General features: G+C 43.6%; 1 protein-coding gene across 1 annotated transcript in view; it reads left to right on the forward strand.

The window, feature by feature from the left end:
• The first annotated feature begins 2,652 nt into the window (after positions 1-2,652).
• Positions 2,653-19,979, forward strand: part of Fhdc1 (FH2 domain containing 1) — a 31,874-nt gene continuing 14,547 nt past the window's right edge. The window contains exons 1-5 of the mRNA XM_026384750.2: positions 2,653-3,147; positions 11,008-11,069; positions 11,583-11,685; positions 18,769-18,854; positions 18,946-19,046. Of these exons, the coding sequence (XP_026240535.2) occupies positions 2,653-3,147; positions 11,008-11,069; positions 11,583-11,685; positions 18,769-18,854; positions 18,946-19,046 (847 nt within the window). The remainder of the gene's footprint in view (positions 3,148-11,007; positions 11,070-11,582; positions 11,686-18,768; positions 18,855-18,945; positions 19,047-19,979) is intronic.

Here is a 19,979-nt window from a genome sequence, read left to right on the forward strand (position 1 = left end):
GTACAAACTTTGAGTGTATAGTCTTTCTCACTATCAGTATTTCTACATTTGCATGGGGGCGGTTAATGACATATGTGTACAGCACTGAATGACTTATTACTTTTTAGGTTGGAGACTTTTTTAACTTGTCACCTGGGGCTGGAACCTAGGGCCTGAAGGGTGCTAGGCAGGCATTCTACTACTGAATTGCTCCATAGCTATTACCATTCTTAGAGGGATAAAATATAAATATGTCAGCATATCTGGAATTGGAGGTGAACTGGAGGATTTGCAGTTTTTCTATACATGAAATATTTTATGTACAGAAGTATTTTAAAATGCATAAGGATAAACTGCCAAAATTACCTGTACAGTCTTGAAAAAAGAAGAGTTCAAATATAACTATAAACTGTAATTGACAATGAGTCATTGCTTTAGGGATGCCAGCTATGAAAACAGCCTAGTTATGCTCCTAATGATAATTATGAAAACTCCTTCTAAAAGCCAGTTGCATCTCAAGTGAACTGTAAGTCAACTTGGATACATACTTTTCTTATTTAGAAGTTATCCAGGGCTGATAGCTGCATTATACTGTGAATGTACTTAATGCCACCAAATTTTATTAAAAATGACTAAAATAGCTTTTTTAGAGTATCCTATGAATAGTTGGAAATGACATTTCCTACTTACATTATAAGAAATTTTCAAAACTTAAATTTTCAGGGGCCTTGGGGGTAGCTTGTGATAGAGCCCATACTCAGCATACCTGAGTTCAATTCCCAGCATCCTTAAATATTCAAATGTTTCATAAAAATATTTGTTCTTGTAATGAAGAAATAGTTTAATATGCAATCACTCTAAGTATTGAAAAAGAACAAATCTCATAAACCACAAACTTTGATAGACAAAAATGGGAATATTAAAAATATATTTTTTAGCAGCCAGAGATAACTTGGCATTTCATCTGTAAACCCCAAACATATTTCAAAGCCAATGGAATGCCTGTGAAAATAAAGGAAAATCATATATACATATGGGCAGCTTGTGATTGTTTTTAATAATAGCTGGCTGTGTGCCAGGCATCTTGGTAAGAACTGTGCATGTAGTAGCTCATTTCTTATACAAGCCAGTGAAACAGGTACATCCTCATTTTGTAGATAAAAATGCTAAAATGCAGGTTAAGTAACCTATCTCTGCTCAGGTTGAGTATGTAGGAAGTAGCAGACCTGGGTTCTAGAGTCTCCTCTCTCACTTCCAAGCCAATCCTAGCTGAAATATATGTGGCTGTATGTAAAACATCTCGTAATGTTTGATTAGTGTTATCACACAGTTTACCCCTGGGTAATCCAGCATTGTTTGACTAACTTGTGTTCATCAAGTCTGGGCTCCGACAACTGATGCTATAAAAGGATAATTGCAGCCAGGAGCCCTGTGTGTAAGTTTGGCCCTTTGTGATCTGGAAGAGGTTGTCCTTTTCTCACACTTCCCATAGTTGGGGTGCTGTCTTGACACCTTGCACTTATTCCCTTCACCCACCCCCCACTCCATCACGCGCATCCTTGTATTAGAAGAACCGTAGTTGTTTTGACCCAGTTTCAGGTCAATAGCAACCCCAGAGCAAACATTTAAAGGTCCATCAGGACCCAGCGGAGTGAGTTATGTGGATAAGGGACACACATTGGGCAGATGTGATTTGGACAGCATGCCCTTGTGTGTATCTCTTCTTTGCTAGTATCATGAAGCAGAACAGGAAGATGACATGTTCTAATGGTTTCCACAGAGTGGCCTAACAAATGCAAGATGACAGCGTTGATGGGGATGCTAGAGGTCATTTGACATATCCCCCTGATTTCACAAATGAGAACACTGAACTCTGGCCAGGTGGAGGGACCTGTCTGGTAATGTAAGCAGTCAGGCTTGCTTTAGACCCAGAATGTGCAATGCTCACGCCTGGCCTTCTTTTCTCTAGCTGAGGGAAGGCCACATCACCCAGTGGAGCAGGAACATAGTGACCCTGACTCCGGGGAAATGAGCTAGGCCATTATTTCATCATCTCCAACTGCCCCACCTGTTGTGTTCAAGGTGGAAGATGCCTTTTGGCCCACTGATTGGTAGGAGACAGGTCCAGACTGGAAAAAGGCAGGGTCACTGCACACCTAATGCTTCAGCAATTTGGGCAGTTTCCCTAGGGGTTGGGTATCCATTGCCCAAAAGAGAATGAACTAGTTGGTGAACAAGTAGTGATTCACAGAGCGAGCAGTACTTGCTGAACCTATAGGAGGCTCTCAATACACATACGCTGTAGTGATTAATGGAAGGTTTCCAAATTGGACTTAACTGATGCTACTTTGGCAGTGTTTCCTGGTACAATTTGGTTCACATTCAGAGAAGTATTAGTTCCTCTTAACGCCCCTTGGAATATCTTCCTTGACGTGAATGCCCACCCATGTAGGAGGACTGGTTCTGGCCTCTACGGGGGATAACTGGTATGAAAGCGTTTGCCAGCGCAGCTTTTAAACTTGCTTTATCTTGGCAGGTTTGGAAGATGACACGCCGCACACTTGCCTCTTTTCCTGGCCGCCAACTTGCTGGCAAAAAAGCATGACACAAGGTTGATGTTTGTGTCTGCTTCTCCAAGGTCAAGGAATTATCTCCTTAGAAGGCAACAGTACTATGCATGTTATGAATTGTGTCTCCCTGGCCAGTGATAAAGAAAATGGGAATATCGCCACGGCAGCTGGATTCATGATTGGGCAGGAGTCACCCCCAGCATCTCCTCCGCCTCCTCCTCCACCCCCTCCGCCTCCACCATGTCTGTACTCAGGGGAAGGACTTTCCCCCTCGCCGCCGCCTCCCCCACCGCCTCCGCTCCCTGGGGGCCCTCCTGGCCCCCCTCCCCCTCCAGGGCCACCCCCCACTTCTCACATGAATGGCTACAGTTCCCTGGGTAAGAAGAGGATGAGAAGCTTTTTTTGGAAAACCATTCCGGAGGAGCAAGTTCGTGGCAAGACCAACATCTGGACCTTGGCCGCCAGGCAGCAGCATCACTACCAGATTGATGCCAGGACGATCGAGGAGCTCTTTGGGCAGCAGGAAGACACCACCAAGTCTTGCCTCCCCAGGAGAGGAGGACCTTTAAATTCATCCTTCAGGGACGCTCGGGAAGAGGTAAGAAGGGCGGCGGGGGGCAGTCCTCCACATGCCCAGTTGGTTTGCATTCGAGGTATGATTCCTGCGTGTTTCAAACAGTTGCCAAATGTCACTAAGAAGTAAGAGAAGGCAAGGGTGTGGCCTGGAGATGATGGAGAGAGCCTCATATGAGGACTCTGAGCCAGCAGTGGAAAAGTGTTGAGAGCGTGCATGCTGCGTCCTCCCAGACATCCCCGGGGACTGTGACCTCATGCAGAGAGCATGCTAGTTAGGGGCCTTGGTCTCTGGCCTCTGAGCACTACCCTGTCTCTAGCACATCTGGGATGGTTTCCTGGGTGGAGAAGTTCTGCCAGAGTCCAGGATTGTTAGTCTTCATTGAAACAAAAAAATGGGCTCCTGAACTTGGTTATCTGGGATGGACTGGATCAAGAGCCTTTTGTTAAATGACATCAACTGCTAGCATTTTACCCTGATTTTCCTCTGCAGTTTCCCTCAACACATGGTTTGGGATGGTCATTATTCCTCAAATATCGGAATTAAATTCTGACCATTGTGGAAGAGAGATTTCCAGAGAGCCAAAGCATAAAGCTCTTTTCGGGTAGATTTTGTAAAAAAGTGTATTTCCAGTTCACACTCAATGCCTTACTTTGAGAGGAAATAAAAGCTATTAAATTATAAGATTATTAACTCACCGCCATTCAGTATAGAAACTCAACCAAAAATTATATTTGTCAGTACTCTTAGCTTTGAAACAAGAAAGCCAATCCTTTTCCTTGCTAGGAGAAATTAGAAAGTCAGAGATTAAAAGGAAAGAAGGCTTTGAAGGAAGGAAGGAAGGAGCAAGTGGAGGGAGAGGGAGAAAAGGAAAGAGGGGAGAGAGAGGCAACATAACATAAATCCTTCATTGTTCAATCTGTTGTAAAGGAGCAGAGAAAAATAGGTCAGCAATGGAGGTGACTAGATAAGAGAGTGGGCAGGGCCCCGATGAAGCATTCGCTCTATGCATTATTGAATTCTTGAGCCAACACTATTGGCCTCTTTTCTCTTTCTGGCTCAGGAGCATAACTCCTCCTTTTGGCTCACTGGGGCCTCTGAAAGCTGGTTGCATGATCCCCTGTTGAGGTCTCCAAGAGTTGGTTTATTATGAAAGGCTGGGAACGCTGGGATTAGGAGCTTTAGGTGTAAAATAAACTGGAGAAGGAACTCATCAGGAGAACCGTGGTGCCAGCAGTGCTTCCTGCCTCTTCCTCTTATGCACAGTCCCTTTATTTGTTAAAGTATCCTTTCAGCATTGGAAGGAGCAAGAAGTCACTTCCTTAGTACCCTGGCCTTTGCCCCAGCCCCAACAGAGGTTCTTTATTGTACGTGGTCCTGGCTGTCCTTGCTGAGATCCATGATCCTGAAGTAGCCACTGGAGGGCTGCATGTGGAGATGGGATGCATCTCAGTTAAGAGCCTGGACGCCAGGGTTTAGCGCCAGGTCCCTAGGGAGGAGCCACCAAAGAGCAGCTGGCGCCCTTTGTGGACTGCAGCATTTCAAGGTCCTCCAGGGAGGGGAACATGCTGCTTTATGTGTGTGAATTGAAGAGAGATTGAGAACCGCTGAGAGGTGAAGGAAAGAGACACAGGTGCGGATCCTTCCCCAGCTGTGGCAGGAGCAGAAACGGCCATTTCCAGGCCAGATATAAAATTCAGGCAAAAACATCTTTCTCTTTGCTTACCTCCACACCTGGACCCTATGTACGTTTTTACTTTTCTTTTTTTAAGCCCCATTTCTTTCTTGACCTTCTGTTTTTAAGAATGGTTTTATAAATAGTTTAATTTTAATTTAATTTTATTTATCTATTTTGGTGGTCCTGCAGTTCAAACCCAGGGCCTGCCTTACACATGCTAGGCAAGTGCCCTGCCGCTGAGCTACAGCACCAGCCCTAAAATATTTTTAATTGCAAAACACATTGAAGCTTTGCCGCCTTAACCGTTGTAAGCCTATAGTTCAGTGGCCTTAAGGACATCCACACTATTGTGTGTCCCTTACCATCATCCGTCTCCGGTGTTATTTCAACCTGCAAAGCTGAAACTCTGCTCCTGTCAGACAGAAGCTTCCCAGGTCCGCCTTGCGCTCCCTCTTGGCAACTCCACTCCACTCTCTCTGGGTTTGACTCCCCTCAGGACCTCATTTAGTGTCATCTTTTTGTAATTGCCTTCTTTCACTTAGCACGATGTCCTCAGGTTTCATCCATGTTGTTGCATTTTTCCGAATTTTAAGGCCAAATAGCATTTCATTGTACTCCTGTACCTTTCTTGATCCATTCATCCATTGGTGGGTAATTGGGTTGCTTCTGCCTTGTGTGAATAACACTGAAGTACATACAGGTATGTGATCTGTATTTTTTTTTTTTTTGGTTGGGGGATTGAACCCAGGGGTGCTTAACCACTGAGCCACATCCTCAGCCCTTTAAAATATATATATTTTATTAGAGACAGGGTCTTGCTGCGTTGCTTAGGGCCTTTCTAGATTGCTGAGACTGACATAGAACTCTTGATCCTCCTGCCTGAGCCACCTGAGCTGCTGGGACTACAGGCGTGTGCCACTGCACCCAGCAAGATCTGTACGTGCAACACTTGTTGGTCTTAACTCTGAGTGGCAGCAGACCATAAAGGAAAATTAAATCAGCATGACTGAGTGTCACAAGATAATCTTAACTCCTCAGCCCTTTAGTGTGCAGGTATAAGTAGTTTAGATTGACCTATTTAAGTTCATGCTAGGTCACATTGGCACATGAAGGATATCCAGCATGATTTTCTATTTTTCGTGTTTTCTCCAATATAGCCGGAAGTATTAGAGATACTTTTTTCAGTGAAAGAACAGGATGCATGTTATTTTTCTCATTAGATTTTCTTCTAGAGAAGTTATAACTCAACAGGGTTGTAATCTGACATCAGATCAGCAATAAACCTTCCAACTCACCCTGCAGTGAGTGGAGTCCAGGGTCAAAAGTAACAGTCCTCACCCTCCGTCCAGGCGAACAGGAGAACATTGAACAGCGTGTTCAGCAGAGGACGGGTCCTGAGCCTACGATCAAGGCATCAACACGTTTCAACACAGGCCGTAATTCTCGAGGTTCAGACGTGCAGAGGATCAGATTATGTCCCCTCACAGGGTAATGACCTCCCACAGAAACAGCTGACATTATGCAATTGGCTTATACTTTAAAGGGTTTCTAAAGCATTACAAATAAGTTCCATTCCACCCCAGAAGGAGATTTTGCTGGAAGATAGGGAAGGTTTGGGTTTGGGAATGGCTGAACATAGAACTACACTTACAGTAGCAAATTAGAACATTTAATAGGGGGAAGAAGGTTATGAAATAGTTCCATCCTTATATCTTTGTTACCTAAAAATTAACCTGAGACCGATTACAGATGTGATGGTACAATGGTAATTAAACTGTAATAAAGTAATTGAAGATAACACAGATATATTACTGGGGATCATAATAAAAGGTCTCAGACTCACCTTTTTTTCAGAGTTTGCTGATCTTATCCCATGAGAAGTTGCCAGATTCCTGTCCATCTGTCACAGATGTCCCTTGGTTGGTCCCCTTAATAGCACTGTGTCTCCCTCTGCAAGTTGACCACCTCTTAAGGATAGATGTCTTGGCCAGTTAGTATCCTCCAAAGGAAACAAAAGGTAGTGGAATAGTCAGCTGGACCAAGGGAGCAGACACACTTCTGAGGTGACAGCAGATCAAAATGAGGATTCCCCAAGTAAAAGCAAATATTGAGAAACCTACTGTCATTCACTTGTGATGTCAGGAGCATGACACTGAACGTACGAGGACCATATAGAAAATAATAAAATCTCCAGCTGGAATAAGAGAAGAGGAGGAGGGAAGGACAGAAGGATGGTTGCTTTCTGTAAATTTATAAGCAGTGACGTTTTATTCTCCTACACTGCGATTCAGGGATCCGTCATTCCTCCTCAACTGCTGTGATGATCCCTCTGTGTTCTGAAGTTCTGGGATCTGCTCTCAACCAGAACTGGAGAATGACATAGAATATTCAAAATTTTTATTATTTTTTAATGTGCTTCAACAGGGGTTTCAATTTGTCTCCTAAAGTGGGATGAGCAACTGTTTCTAGTTGACAGCCAGCCACAAAGAAAATAAAAAACCGCTGGGAACAGTGGTATACGCCTGTAATCCCAGCGGCTCAGGAGGCTGAGGCAGGAGGATTGTGTGTTCAAAGGCAGCCTCAGCAATGGCGAGGCGCTAAGCATCTCAGTGAGACCCTTTTTCTTATAAAATACAGAATTGGGCTGGGGATGTGGCTCAGTGGTTGAGTGCCCCTAAGTTCAATTCCTGGTATCAAAAATAAGAAAGAAAGGAAAAAACTATCAAAGACCAAATGCTAGTTCTATATCTGGATAGAGGAAAACTTTTTTTTAAAAGTTTTTGCCTTTCAGAATTTGAAGTGGCCACTATTTAGTGTTAGGATAAGGGAGCCACCTTTGAATTATTGAAACAGAAGTAATTTTATAAGTTTCTTTTTCTACCTTGAGGGCATTATGCTGAGTGAAATAAGTTAGTCATAAAAGGACAAAGTATAGCTGGGCGCTGTGGCACACGCCTGTAATCCCAGCAGCTTGAGAGGCTGAGGCAGGAGGATGATGAGTTCAAAGCCAGCCTCAGCAAAAGTGAGGCACTAAATAACTCAGTGAGACCCTGTCTCTAAATAAAATACAAAATAGGGCTGGGGATGTGGCTCAGCGGTGGTCAAGTTCCCCTGAGTTCAATCCCGGTACCAAAAAAAAAAAAAAAAGGCAAAGTATGATTCTGCATATAAGAGGCATCTAGAGTACTCAGACTCAGATTGAAAAGAGAGGGGCTGGGGCGGGGAATGGGGAGTAAGTTTTTAATGGGCACAGAGCTTCAGTTTTGCAAGATGAGAAAGTTCTGGATATGGATGTTGGTCATGGTTGCACAAGGTGGGGGTACTTAATAGCACTTAAAATTGGTTGCAATAGCTGGGTGCGGTGGTGCACCCTGTAATCCCAGTAATTCAGGAAGCTGAGGCAGGAGAAGCACAAATTTGAGGCCAGCCCCAACACTCTGCAAAGCCCTAAGCAAGTTAACAAGAACCTGTTTCTATAGAAAGAAAGAAAAGAAAGAGTGAGGGGGAGAGGGAAGGTGGGCAAGCTGGGATGTGGATCAATGGTCCAGTGCCCCTGGGTTCAATACCCAGTACAAAAAAAAAAAAGTTCTCAATAGAGAATGTTATTTGTCGTTTACTTCAACTTAAACACGTTCTTCTTCCTGTGGAGGATATGGGAGACAGATTTTGCAATGGATTGATGGCAGTGAAGCTGCAAGAATGGCAGCAGAAGAAACCGGGTGATCTCATTCCAAAGCTTTAGCAAGAGGTGGAATGAAGCCACTCACAGACAGCATACACCCTGCCCTGCACAGCATGCGCTGCTCACTCAGTGCCTCAGAGGACGTCCCACAACCCGGGCCACCCTGGCAGTTTCAGGGGCACTGTTACTGAAAGCCAGGTCCCCTTCACCATCTAGTGGGAGATCCTTGAAGTGAGCCGGGGGCACTTGCCGGGTTCTCACTCTTCTGCAGGAAGAGCTGGTGGACTCTGTTGTGCATCTCCTGAACCTGCTGGTGCAGCACTGACTTCTGGGGCCATCAGCCCCGTCTACACGCCCTGGTGTGTCCGGAAGAGTAGATTATGAGCCAGTTGGAGCTGGTGGGAGGGATGGGCAACAGTGCCCTTGGCTGAGTTGCCTCATCCTTATTTGGGGGCAATTTGTACAGCCAACAAGGTGGGATCCTGGGTACAGATTCCACGCTCCGAACGATTCCCAAACATCATCACCCAATCCCAAATGGATTCATTGCTGAATGGCCCAGCTCTGAGACAGCCAGTGTTTGGGGAGTGAGATAAGCTGATTTACACGTGGCGTGGCGTGATGACTGTCTTTAAGGACTTTTTAACAAACACTTTTACAACAGTGCTTAGAAGGCTGGAGTGATAAGGTAGGAGAAAGAGACTTCTCAGGCACTAGGCAAACCTGAGGATGCCTGGAGAGAGCAGGACTGTCCCTGGATGTTATCAGTTGTCTCATTTTCACACAAGGCTTTGTTTTCTCTGTAAGGTACTCGGTCAAGGCCAGCCTGGGTTTTTCCTTAGGAACTGGTGACCGGTTCCTGAAAACACAGCCAGCGCTGTGGAGTCAACTGCTCCTCCAAGCCATGGCTACCCTGGGTGGAGCATGGTGGGCTGCGCCCCTGGAGGCTGTCTTACCTGCTGAGAATGTGTATCTGAGCAATCCCACAGATACAACTCTGGGGTCACCAGGGGACTTCGCCAGGCACTGTGGATGGCAAATTTCTACAAATTTGCCCCCATTTCTGTGGAAACCTTCCCATTGGGACTGGGACTATGTAGGGAGCCCACTGGTACTAAAACAGAAACTACAGTGAAAAGGAATCCGAGAGACCCAGGCTAGCACTCTTATGCCAGTACTGCTTTAGGGAAGTTATAAAATGTTATCTCTGAGGCTCAGTTTCCTTATCTGTCAAATAGGGATAATACGAGTAATTTTCTCCATCGCTTTTCCAGCAACAATGGTTATGGACCTAAGCCAACTGTACAGAGCCCCAGAGTGTTGAGGGGCGGACAGGATGAGGGTGGGGCTTGGAGCCGTGGGGGTGGGAGGATGCTTAAGGCAAGGGTTATATATAGCAGGAGGCATTGATTTCATTAGAGAAATATAAAACAAGTTCTCTCTCCATTGTAGGTAGAAGTGAATGCATAGAAGTTTTTCAGATGTGTGTATAATTATATCAATATGCGTGCTCATACTTGTGATCTTTCAATTTATGACCTACAGTAAACGCATGATTTTCTGTTTTTGTAAATTGAAATTCCACTCTTTGGTACCAACTTTCCTCCTTAAAGCTTGTTAAGTCTGACAGGAAAAATTCTCCCTCTTTCCGTCCTCTCCCTTCACACTGAACTTGAACTGCGATCCCTGGGTAGGATTCCAGGCAGTCTGTCCTTTTAACTTAGGAGTTTATTTTATGGCTGGCAGGTGATCATGTTAACACGAAATAAACCCCGTAGGTTGGTAAATAATGTGATTGTTTAAGATTAGTCTTCAAAAGAAGGCACCCATACTCATGTAAAAATTTAACCTTATAGCCAGGAAGTGACATTAACGTAGGTTAACAGTCTCCAGTCTCGCTGTTGCTTATAAACTTAGAAGCAGACCCAGAGATTTAGTCTGAAACCTGACTCTCTTTTGTTCACAATGAATCACATACATTTGGAAAGGAAGAGGATTATAACAACATTCCTATTTTAACTAGTCTCCCTCTACCAAAAAACAAATGGAAAAAATTGTCATCATTGTAGATTATCTTTCCTCCATGCATTTACCTCCAGAGATAGAAATAGGTTCAGTATTCAGCAACCAAAAAGAAGAAAAAAAAAAAGATTCCAATTTCTAGTCTGATAACATCCTACTGTATTATTAATTTTGAACAGTTTAAATATTGCAGCCTAAATCTGATACATTAGAATAGCTTTTTCATATTTTATTTATATCAAAAGGTACCCTACCTTGTGAGATATGTCATATATTAAAAAACTATGTAATATTAAAATCATTATTGTATTTTAAAAATATAGGGTAGAAAGTTTGGAAAGATGATAATATCAATAATATATTCATAAAATTATTAAGTTTATTAATCACTAGATTGATGAGTTGATAATTATTCTTTTATTAGTATTGTATCTTGATTCTCTTCTTTCCTCTTTTTATTTGTACTTTAATAATCTTCTGTGTCTCTATTTTTTTTTTCCAGATTACCATCTTAGATGCAAAACGGAACATGAACATTGGGATATTTCTTAAGCAATTTAAGAAGTAAGATTTCTTTGCGCACATTCAAGCTTTAGTCATCTGTATCCAGGCTGTCAACAGCAAAGTCTGTGGGTGTGACCCAGCTGAAGTTCAACTTCGATATGAGCGAAAGGCATTCCTCACACCTTCTGGTCCTTTTTAGACGCAGTGCCTGATGAGCCCGCTAGTATCTGTCAGAGCGTAATCCAGTTGCTTGAAGTCAGGAGAATTGCCAGGACTGACCGTTCAGGCCAGTTGTGTCATGGAAGTTCTAGATCCATCTTTAGTGTTGCTCCTTCAGTGGAGACTGGACTGAGGAGGCAAATTGCTGTTGCACTCACAAGGAGGGGGCTCTGTAGGAATTCTGGGGAAGCCAAAGGGGATTGTTTTACTTCCCCCAAAGACGACTCCAGGAACCTGGGAGGGAGCTGGGATGGGAAGGAGGGTGGAGGCTGGAGGTGTTTGAATTTCCACAGGCCTGTTCCCTCTTGACACTCCAAGCGCGTGACATGGAATGTGACTCATTATCTTTTCAAGGTCTCCCCAGTCCATTGTGGAAGATATTCATCAAGGAAAGAGTGAGCATTACGGATCAGAGACGTTGCGAGAATTTCTGAAGCTTTTGCCAGAGTTGGAAGAGGTAAGGAATTTAGCGTGTTTTGGGTGTGAAGAATGACGAGAAAATCTTGGCATTTCTGCGTGTGTCAGAACTCACGTGGGAAGGGTACTCTTCTGCCCAGAGCCGGAGTTTTCCCCCATAAACATAAAAGGTGACCCAATAGAAACAGCCAGGCCACAGAGTCAGAGTCTCTTGGTTCAGATCAAGCCATACCTTATGGAGAACCTTGGGCAAGGTCCATAACTCCTGTGAACTTCAGTCTCCTCACCTGTAGAACGAGGATAATGACCCTTCCCTCATTGGGCTGCCCAGATGACTAAACCCAGCTTGGTGCTTGGCACATGGGAGCTCAATAAATTTTTGAGTTTTCTTTTCCATTGTCTAAAGATGACCTTTGCCTAGGGTGAACCTGGGCTATTTTATAATACATAGACTTTTTAAAAAGAGAAAAAGGAAACAATCTTTCTGGAAGATGCTCTGTAATTAGGAGAGCTGTGTGAACTGTTAGTACATCATGTCACCTAATTTAGTGAAAAGTAGAAATTGCTGTGGTAGCTAAAAGTACCATAATATAAAGGTTATTTATTTTGTTTGTATCAAATTAACTTAATTATTGAGTGGGTAGGTGCTTGATAGGAAGAAACAGAATAATTTTATATATAAAACCTTCCAAAATCGTGATGACACTTTCCTTTATTTTTGATGAAAAATTCAATAGGAAGTTACACATGTGCTCATAAACATTTAAATAAAACAGCATAGAATCTGACAAATATATTTTCTATGTAAGTAAAAATGAAGGGTGATGTTTTTTATAAGGAAAAGAGATGACTTTTCTATAAATTATCCTTTTCACCCAGACTGCTGGGTCCCCCTCCCTCACCCCAGCTCCTTTTCCCAGACATGATTTATGGAGCTTGACTTTTAACGTCATTAATAACAAGAAAAGAGATAAAACTGTGCTTTTTCTTTTACATTGGTTGATGTTCAGTTAATGCCAAGTGTAGATTAGTGGGTAACCAGATTCTAGTTTTATCTGGGTATCTCTAATAATCTGAGGCTCATTCTCTTTACCTCAAGTTTTTTGTTTGCAAATTAAGTATAATTAACCTAACTCCAGATTAATTCATGGCACACTCAACAGACCTTAATCTCTCTCTCTCTCTCTCTCTCTCTCTTTCTTTCTTTTTTTTTTTTTTTTTTTTTTTTTTTTTTTTTTAGTAATTCTTTGTTAGGTGCTTGATAGGAAGAAACAGAATAATTTTATAAAAACTTCCAAATCCATGATGATATTTTCCTTTATTTTTGATGAAAAATAGAACTTAATTAATGTGAATTTTAAGATGATCTATTTGCTTTCCAGCCAGAGATGCAGCTCAGGGGTAGAGCACTTGCTTAGCATGCAGAAGGCCCTGAATTTGATCCCAAGCACTGCAAAAAAAAAAAAGAAAAACAAAAAGAAAAACAAAAAGAGATTTATTTGCTTTCGAAATATTATTCCTGCTTGGGCTTCTTCCCTGACTCCTCCTTAGGACTGCTTTCTATACCCCCTCCTAACTGACCTCATCGGTTTTTGGTTTTGTTTTTTTTTTAAGCAAGAATCAAATTTGACAGTGCCTGTGAAACGAGCTAAATGTCTAACTAAATGATTAAGTTGGGCGTGAGGGAGGGTACCGCCTTCTTGCCACGAAGAGGTAGGAGGTGGAACCCGATTTTGCCTTCATCTCTCATTTAAAATTCAAAAAGTGATTAGAAAATGCAAAGGGGTTTTTCAAAGAAGCAGATGAGCTGTCAAACCCCTCGCATTTTTAAAGAACTCTTTTTAAAACTTTGAGAAAATCATTTTTTAGTTGAATGTAGGATCTAATTAGAAAGGAAGGATGTTAAGGGCCAGATGAGGAAAACCCACCCCAGGTCTGCCAGAGTCCCCCAGGCCCTCTTGCCCTGACACTTAGCCACCTGAAGTAGGACGCTGGCTGGGGCTCCCCAGCCATCTTTGCAGCCAAGGGACCAGACCTCAGCTGGCTCTCCCCCACCCTCCTGCTGCAGGGCCACCCTCAGCCCCACTTCTTGTTTATGTCACTGACTCTTGGCTTGGCTCACCACACCCTCCACGCTCCGCTGGGAGCTTCCTCCCCACCCTGACAGTCTCCAGGACGCCCCTCCCTAAACACTCTGGGATCTGTGCTGTCAGAGAAAGCTGAAGCCACCCGGTGACTGATGCCCCCACCAAGGACAAATTGCCTTGGTGCAGACACTCTGTGGCCCTGGCACCACCCAGACTCAGAGCCAAGTCTTTGGTCCTCTGGATGTTGGAGGATGAGGATGAGGCCAGGGAAGAGGCAAGGCCGAGCAAAGGCGGTTTAGGAATGTGGCAGAAATATGCTTATAAATGCATAAGTGTGCGTGTCACCACATTTAGTAAGGCTGCAGGGTGACGTTCTGGGCTCATTTTCAGCACTAATAGGACTGAACCTCTAGTGAATGTCCTGTGTGCCAGGCACAGGCACAGCAAAATAATAATAATAATAATAATAATAATAATTATTATTATTATTATTATTTTTTTTAGAGGGGTACCAGGAATTGAATCCAGGGGTGCTTAACCACTGAGCCACATCCCCAGCCCTTTTTTATATTTTTATTAGAGACAGGGTCTCACTAAGTTGCTTAGAGCCTCGCTAAGTTACTGAGGCTGACTTTGATCCTCCTGCCTCAGCCTCCCAACCCCCCCATGTATCACCACGCCCCGCTCAGACATAGCAAAATGAAATGAAGTGGCAGTATATTTAAAGTGCTCAGCTCAGCCCGGTGCCTGGCACACACAGGAGGTCAATCAATTATAGTTGTGATTATTTTATATATCTTTTCATTTAAATCTTACAATGACATTTTAACAGACTCCTTCCTCATTTTACAAACGAGAAGCCAGGGCTCTCACGGGCTAGATGGTGTCCCATGACTGCTGGGCCCTAGAGGAGGGGTGCACTTAACCCTGATCCCTCTGGCCCTGCGGCAGTTCTTTCTGCGGCCCTCCACCACCTCCCTGAGGAAGGAAGAGCAAAGGTTGTCAAAGCTGTGCCTTGCACCCTGTGGCCTCCCAGCCTCTTCATCACCTGCTGTCACAGAGCCCTGGTGTGAGTGTCATTCGCATAATGCCATAATCTTATCAGCAGGCTGGAAATTATGAGCGGAAACAGCCCTTTTCTCTCCTGCCTTCTCAGCGGAGGAGCCAGCCAGCCAAGCCAAGGTTAATTTGTTGTCAGGAATTTCTCTGCCCTTCACAAATCTTTTCTCTGACGTGTCTGTTCATCTTTCCTCCAGTGTGTGGTTAACACTTGCAGAGCAAGGTGGGTCCAGGAGTGCACGCACCCGAGGGCTCTGCTCCACCTGTGCCCTTGCCCAGAGGGGGTGGGAGGAGGCATGGGCACCCCCACCGAGCCTGGCGAGCCCTTCCTCGGCCAAGGGGCTAATACCCCATCCGCCACCTCAGTGTCGGCGTCCAGAGCTGGAAGGTGCTGGAAACTTTCTGTGTTCTCTGGGAGATGCTGAGTTGCCTCCTCTGGTCTCCCCCTCCCCGGTCCCCCCTCCCAGTGCCAGGGATAGAACCCAGGGCCTTGCTCTTGCCAAGCACGTGCTCTTCCACTGAGCTACACCCCAGCACCTGGACGTGCTCATTTGCTCTTTCTTTATTACTCTGCTGCTGTTAGGAGGGGATGGCAGGGGGGAAGCGGAGGGTCTTCTGTCAGGTGGGTGTGTTTGTGGGGAGTGCTGCCACTTCAAGCTTGAGAACATAAGGAGCGTGCTCTGGCTAATAGGACAGAAACTGGGCCCAGCCAGGGTCTTAATGAGAGTCTCTTGGCCCAGCCAACAAAATGATGCCTAACAGTGTTTAATAAATGCTTTTTGATAATGACGAGAATGCATAATAATTATAGGGTTTGTTCACCTCTCTTTTACTTCCCTACCGTTGGGAAGGTGCAGTAATCCCTTTAATGAACATAAATCTCCTTTTGAAATAGAGGGAGGGACTGTACACCTGGCATAAATAAGACTGTCTTTCCGTCACCGTTCTCTTGAAATCTATAAACATTTTAGCCTTTGACATGAGTGATGGGGATTCCTCATTGCTCAGATACAGTTTAGCACATGTTTAATGGAAGTATTTACCAAGTTTACTTAGCATGACCTGTTCTTACACTTCAGACTAAAATCTGTGCCATTATTTCCAGAAGCTTCGTACGTGCTGCATATAGGATCTTTGCAAAAGGCACAGCCTCCTTCTGCCCCTGGCCATATATAGCAATTTGTTAGACTCTGTTTCAGAAGGGATCAGAATTCATCCTAGGGATTTCTCAGTTCAGAAACCAGCCACAGATTTGGTTTAGCTAAACCAGAAGTGCCTGTGCCCTGACATTCGTGAAGGCTAAAAATGGTAAATCCACTTTGTAGCTCTGTTGGTAAGGCAGATGCAGTTTTACAAATGGGTATTTTCTACTCGTTGGGAGAAAAAAAAAAAAGCGAGGTGTAGTGGGTGGAACATGCCTGTAATCCCAGCAGTTTAGGAACGTGAGGCAGGAGGACCTCAGGTCCAAGGCCAGCCTGGGCAACTTGGGGAGACCTATTCTCAAGGTGAAATAAAAAGAGCTGGGGATGTAGCTCAGTAGTAAAGTACTCCTGTGTTCAGTCCCCAGTACTGCAAAAATACATAAATAATAAAAATAAATCAAGGTGGAGGGTGCAGCTCAGTGATAAAGCGTTTGCATAGCATTCATGAGGCCTTGGGATCCCCTGTACCACTGGAAAAAAAAAAAAAAGAAGTCTTAAGAATTAGACATGACACTAGGATGTGACTTTGCACTGTTACATTTTATATTTTCAAATGATTAAAGTAGATGTTTCAGTTTGTAGATCTTTGAAAATATATTTTTTTTTTTTTTTTGATACCGGGGGTTGAACCCAGGGATGCTCAACTACTGAGCTATATCCCCAGCCCCTTTTTTTTTTTTTTTTTTAATTTTGAGACAGGGTCTCACTAAGTTACAAAGTCTAGCCTTGAACTTGCAATCCTCCTGCGTCTCTAGGATTATATGTATGCACCACTGTGCCTGGCTTGAAAAATACTTGTTTGTTTTTGAATGTCCTATTTTTCTATTTTTTGAAAGGACTTAAAATCATATTATTAATCATAATTCAGGGAATGGAAGAGAGTAAGCTTTATAAGGAATAACAGGGCTGGGGGTGTAGTTCCTTGGTAAGAAAGTATGGTTAGTGTGCACAAGGTCCTGGGTTCAATCCTGCACACACAAAAAAAGAATTTTAAAGCAGTAGGTACTTATAGGCAACAGGTACCTACAAAGACAGACTGTATACTTTACTAAGAGTACTAAGGTACTACTTACCATAAAGAATTTTGTTGGCAGGCTCTATTAACAGTGGCCTTAGAAGTGGTTTTACCGTTGGCTCAATCAGTTTTCTGTGTGGGGAAGGCATGATTTTTCTCTGTGATGTATTTGGAGAACTTTCTCTTTGCTTACACCTCCTCCTGCTAGCTGTGGGGCTATATACCTATGTCAGAACTCCTCTTCTTTGTTTTATTAAGGTGGGAGGAATATTTGTGTGTTTAAAATTTTCATTTAGCATGATTTTTTTATAAGAGCAATGCATATATATTTTGGGTAATAAAAATGAGCAGCAGAAGAAAGTGGCATTCATCTGGGGGCTGCTGCCTAGTGTGTGAGGGGCTTTCATCTTTTTCCTGTGTGGGTAGTGGGTGTGTGCGTGGGACGTTGGGGGTCACGGATACCCTTTTTAAAATTTATTGAAATGGAAATGCCACGGTGCATACTGGACTTTTCATAGGGGGAAATCTTTTTTAAATATTTTGTTTTATTTTTGACTAAGATGTGTTAGTTATACGTATCAGTGGTGTTCAGTGTGATATGTGTATACAGCATGAGCTAATCAAATCCAGGCTCCCTTTATCCCCCTTTCCAAGTTTCAATTTCCAATCTCTGCTAATCAGTGTTATGTGTTCAGGTTCCCATTTTAGCCTCCACACGTGATAGCAGACATCCTCTCTGGCCTGTTTCACTTCACGTCTTCCAGTTCCACCCATTTTGCTACAAAGCACAGGATTTTGTTCTTTCAGGCAGTATAGTTCTCCATGGTGTATGTCCACCAGATTTTCTTATCCCTCCATCTCCATGGCACCTAGCTGATTCTGTGTCCTAGCTGTTGTGAGTAGGGCCATCATAGCGGGGAGTCTTCACCTTGATCTTTTAGCAGTCGGAACAGTTTTCCTTTTTACTTGCCTGCTGGAGAGCTGGTACCCCCTTGCCTCAGGATACCAGGATCCAGGCTGGATTCTCTGTGGCAGAGCCCTTGCCAAGCCTGTTCCGGGCTCCGGCTTCCAGCCCCAGGACCACAAAACAAAAAGACGCAGTCGTCCCTTCCTATGAGCTATTAGAAGTGAAGTGGAAATGGCCCGTGGAGCAATCTGTGTTAGACTTTCCCCAACCAGCCAAGTGTATTCTATCCAAAATACTTAAGATAATAAGATTTTTTCCCACTTAGTATTTAAAATGTTGTAATGACTCTCCAGTCATTTCTTTCTTCTTTCAAACAATGATCTCACGTCCAGATTATTACTCCCAGGGAATGTTCATCCTCAGAACAGACCCCCTTCCCAGTGCGTCCCTGTAGTAACCGACCTGAGGACTCTGGCGCCTCAGCTCTGTGTTTCATTTGGCGCTGTTTATCTGCATCCGTACGAGCAACACTAGTTCATGTCCTTCAAGTCTGTGAGTTCATTTTTTTTTTCTTTTAAAAACCAAAGAAGTAGGGCAGGACTCACCTAGCAGGCACAAAACCTGGGATCCCTGGCATGCAAAAAAATAAAAAATAAATGAAAGAAAGAAAGAACAAAGTGGTAACCAAGATGATTGCCTTTTCTGTCTTTCCTAAGGTCTACATTTTTATTAATTTGAATTTAGCACTGAAATCCTGTTTTCTTAGGAGTATTCTAAGATGAAATTTAAAATAATCTTGACTTTTAATTATAACTGATTTTTTTCCTCGACTCCCTTTCCATTTGTCATTCAGGTGAAGAAGCTGAAAACATTCAGTGGCGACGTGTCCAAGCTCTCCCTGGCAGATTCCTTTCTGCACTGCTTAATTCAGGTGCCAAAGTAAGGATGAAATCACTGATGGTTGTTTTGTGCAGAGTAAGGTTTTTAAACCGATGTCGAATTCAGCAGTTCAACCTTTTATATTTTTCAGCTATTCACTTCGGATTGAAGCCATGGTGCTAAAGAAGGAATTTTTACCCTCCTGTTCTTCCCTGTACACAGATATAACAATTTTAAGAACTGCTACAAAAGGTAAGTAAATACATGAATCTGCATACAACCTGTTTTTATTAATTTTGCTGGTAGTTTATTTTTTAGAAAGCTATACTTGAAATTAGAAATGGAAAGTCCCATTTCTGGTACACCCTAAAAAGGGAAATGAGCTGTTAACGAGGGATACATTTAAAGTTCATTTCCATTTACCTTTTTTCTCCTAATGAATAATAATTTGCCTATTATCTTCCCATTAAAGAACATGTGTTCCATCTTCGGCTTCAGAATAAGCCTGACTCATTGCCACTGGCTCTTGTCCCTCTCCTTGGTCAGCGTCTCTGGGCACACACATGCCTGCACCCTGGCCCAGCTGTGTCTCCTCCCTGCTCTGGTTTCTGTGGGTGTCTGTCCCTAGCTATTCCAGAAGCAGACTTTCTCTCTGGGCCTCTGGTTCGTGATGTTGCTGGTCTGTGGTGTCTCTTCCCACCCACACCCTCTCCAGACCCAGCATCTGGCGGGCCACTGAAGTCTGAAAGGGGCAAGTTGGTCATTGTCACTTCTTGAACAACTCTAAATCATTGCCTGTCCAGACTCCTTTCGGAGTTGTTCTGATGTCTCACAGGGCACTGGGGCCTTTATTTCTGGTGTGTGTGGCCCTGGGGACACTGCCCACAACAGCACTGTAGCTGTCCCCTGCTCGGCTCCAGGCACATCCTCCAGCCCTCCCTGGCTGTCCGCTTCCTGGTGTCCTCAGCACCAGCCTGATTTCCTCCATCTCGTTTTCTGAGTTACTAGTTGATGATGTAGGGCTATCTATTCCTATTTGGCTTTCCTGTGTTAAGATAAAGGTTTTTCTTCAGCCCACAGTATTTTCTTCATTTCAGAGAGGATGCTAAGAATGAAAAAAAAAAAAGAATTATTATTCTTCCTCCAGTTCAGAGGACTTTTAAAATTTCTCCCTATACCAAGGTT

Source organism: Urocitellus parryii, chromosome 10, assembly GCF_045843805.1.
Source record: "Urocitellus parryii isolate mUroPar1 chromosome 10, mUroPar1.hap1, whole genome shotgun sequence".
NCBI lineage: Eukaryota > Metazoa > Chordata > Mammalia > Rodentia > Sciuridae > Urocitellus > Urocitellus parryii.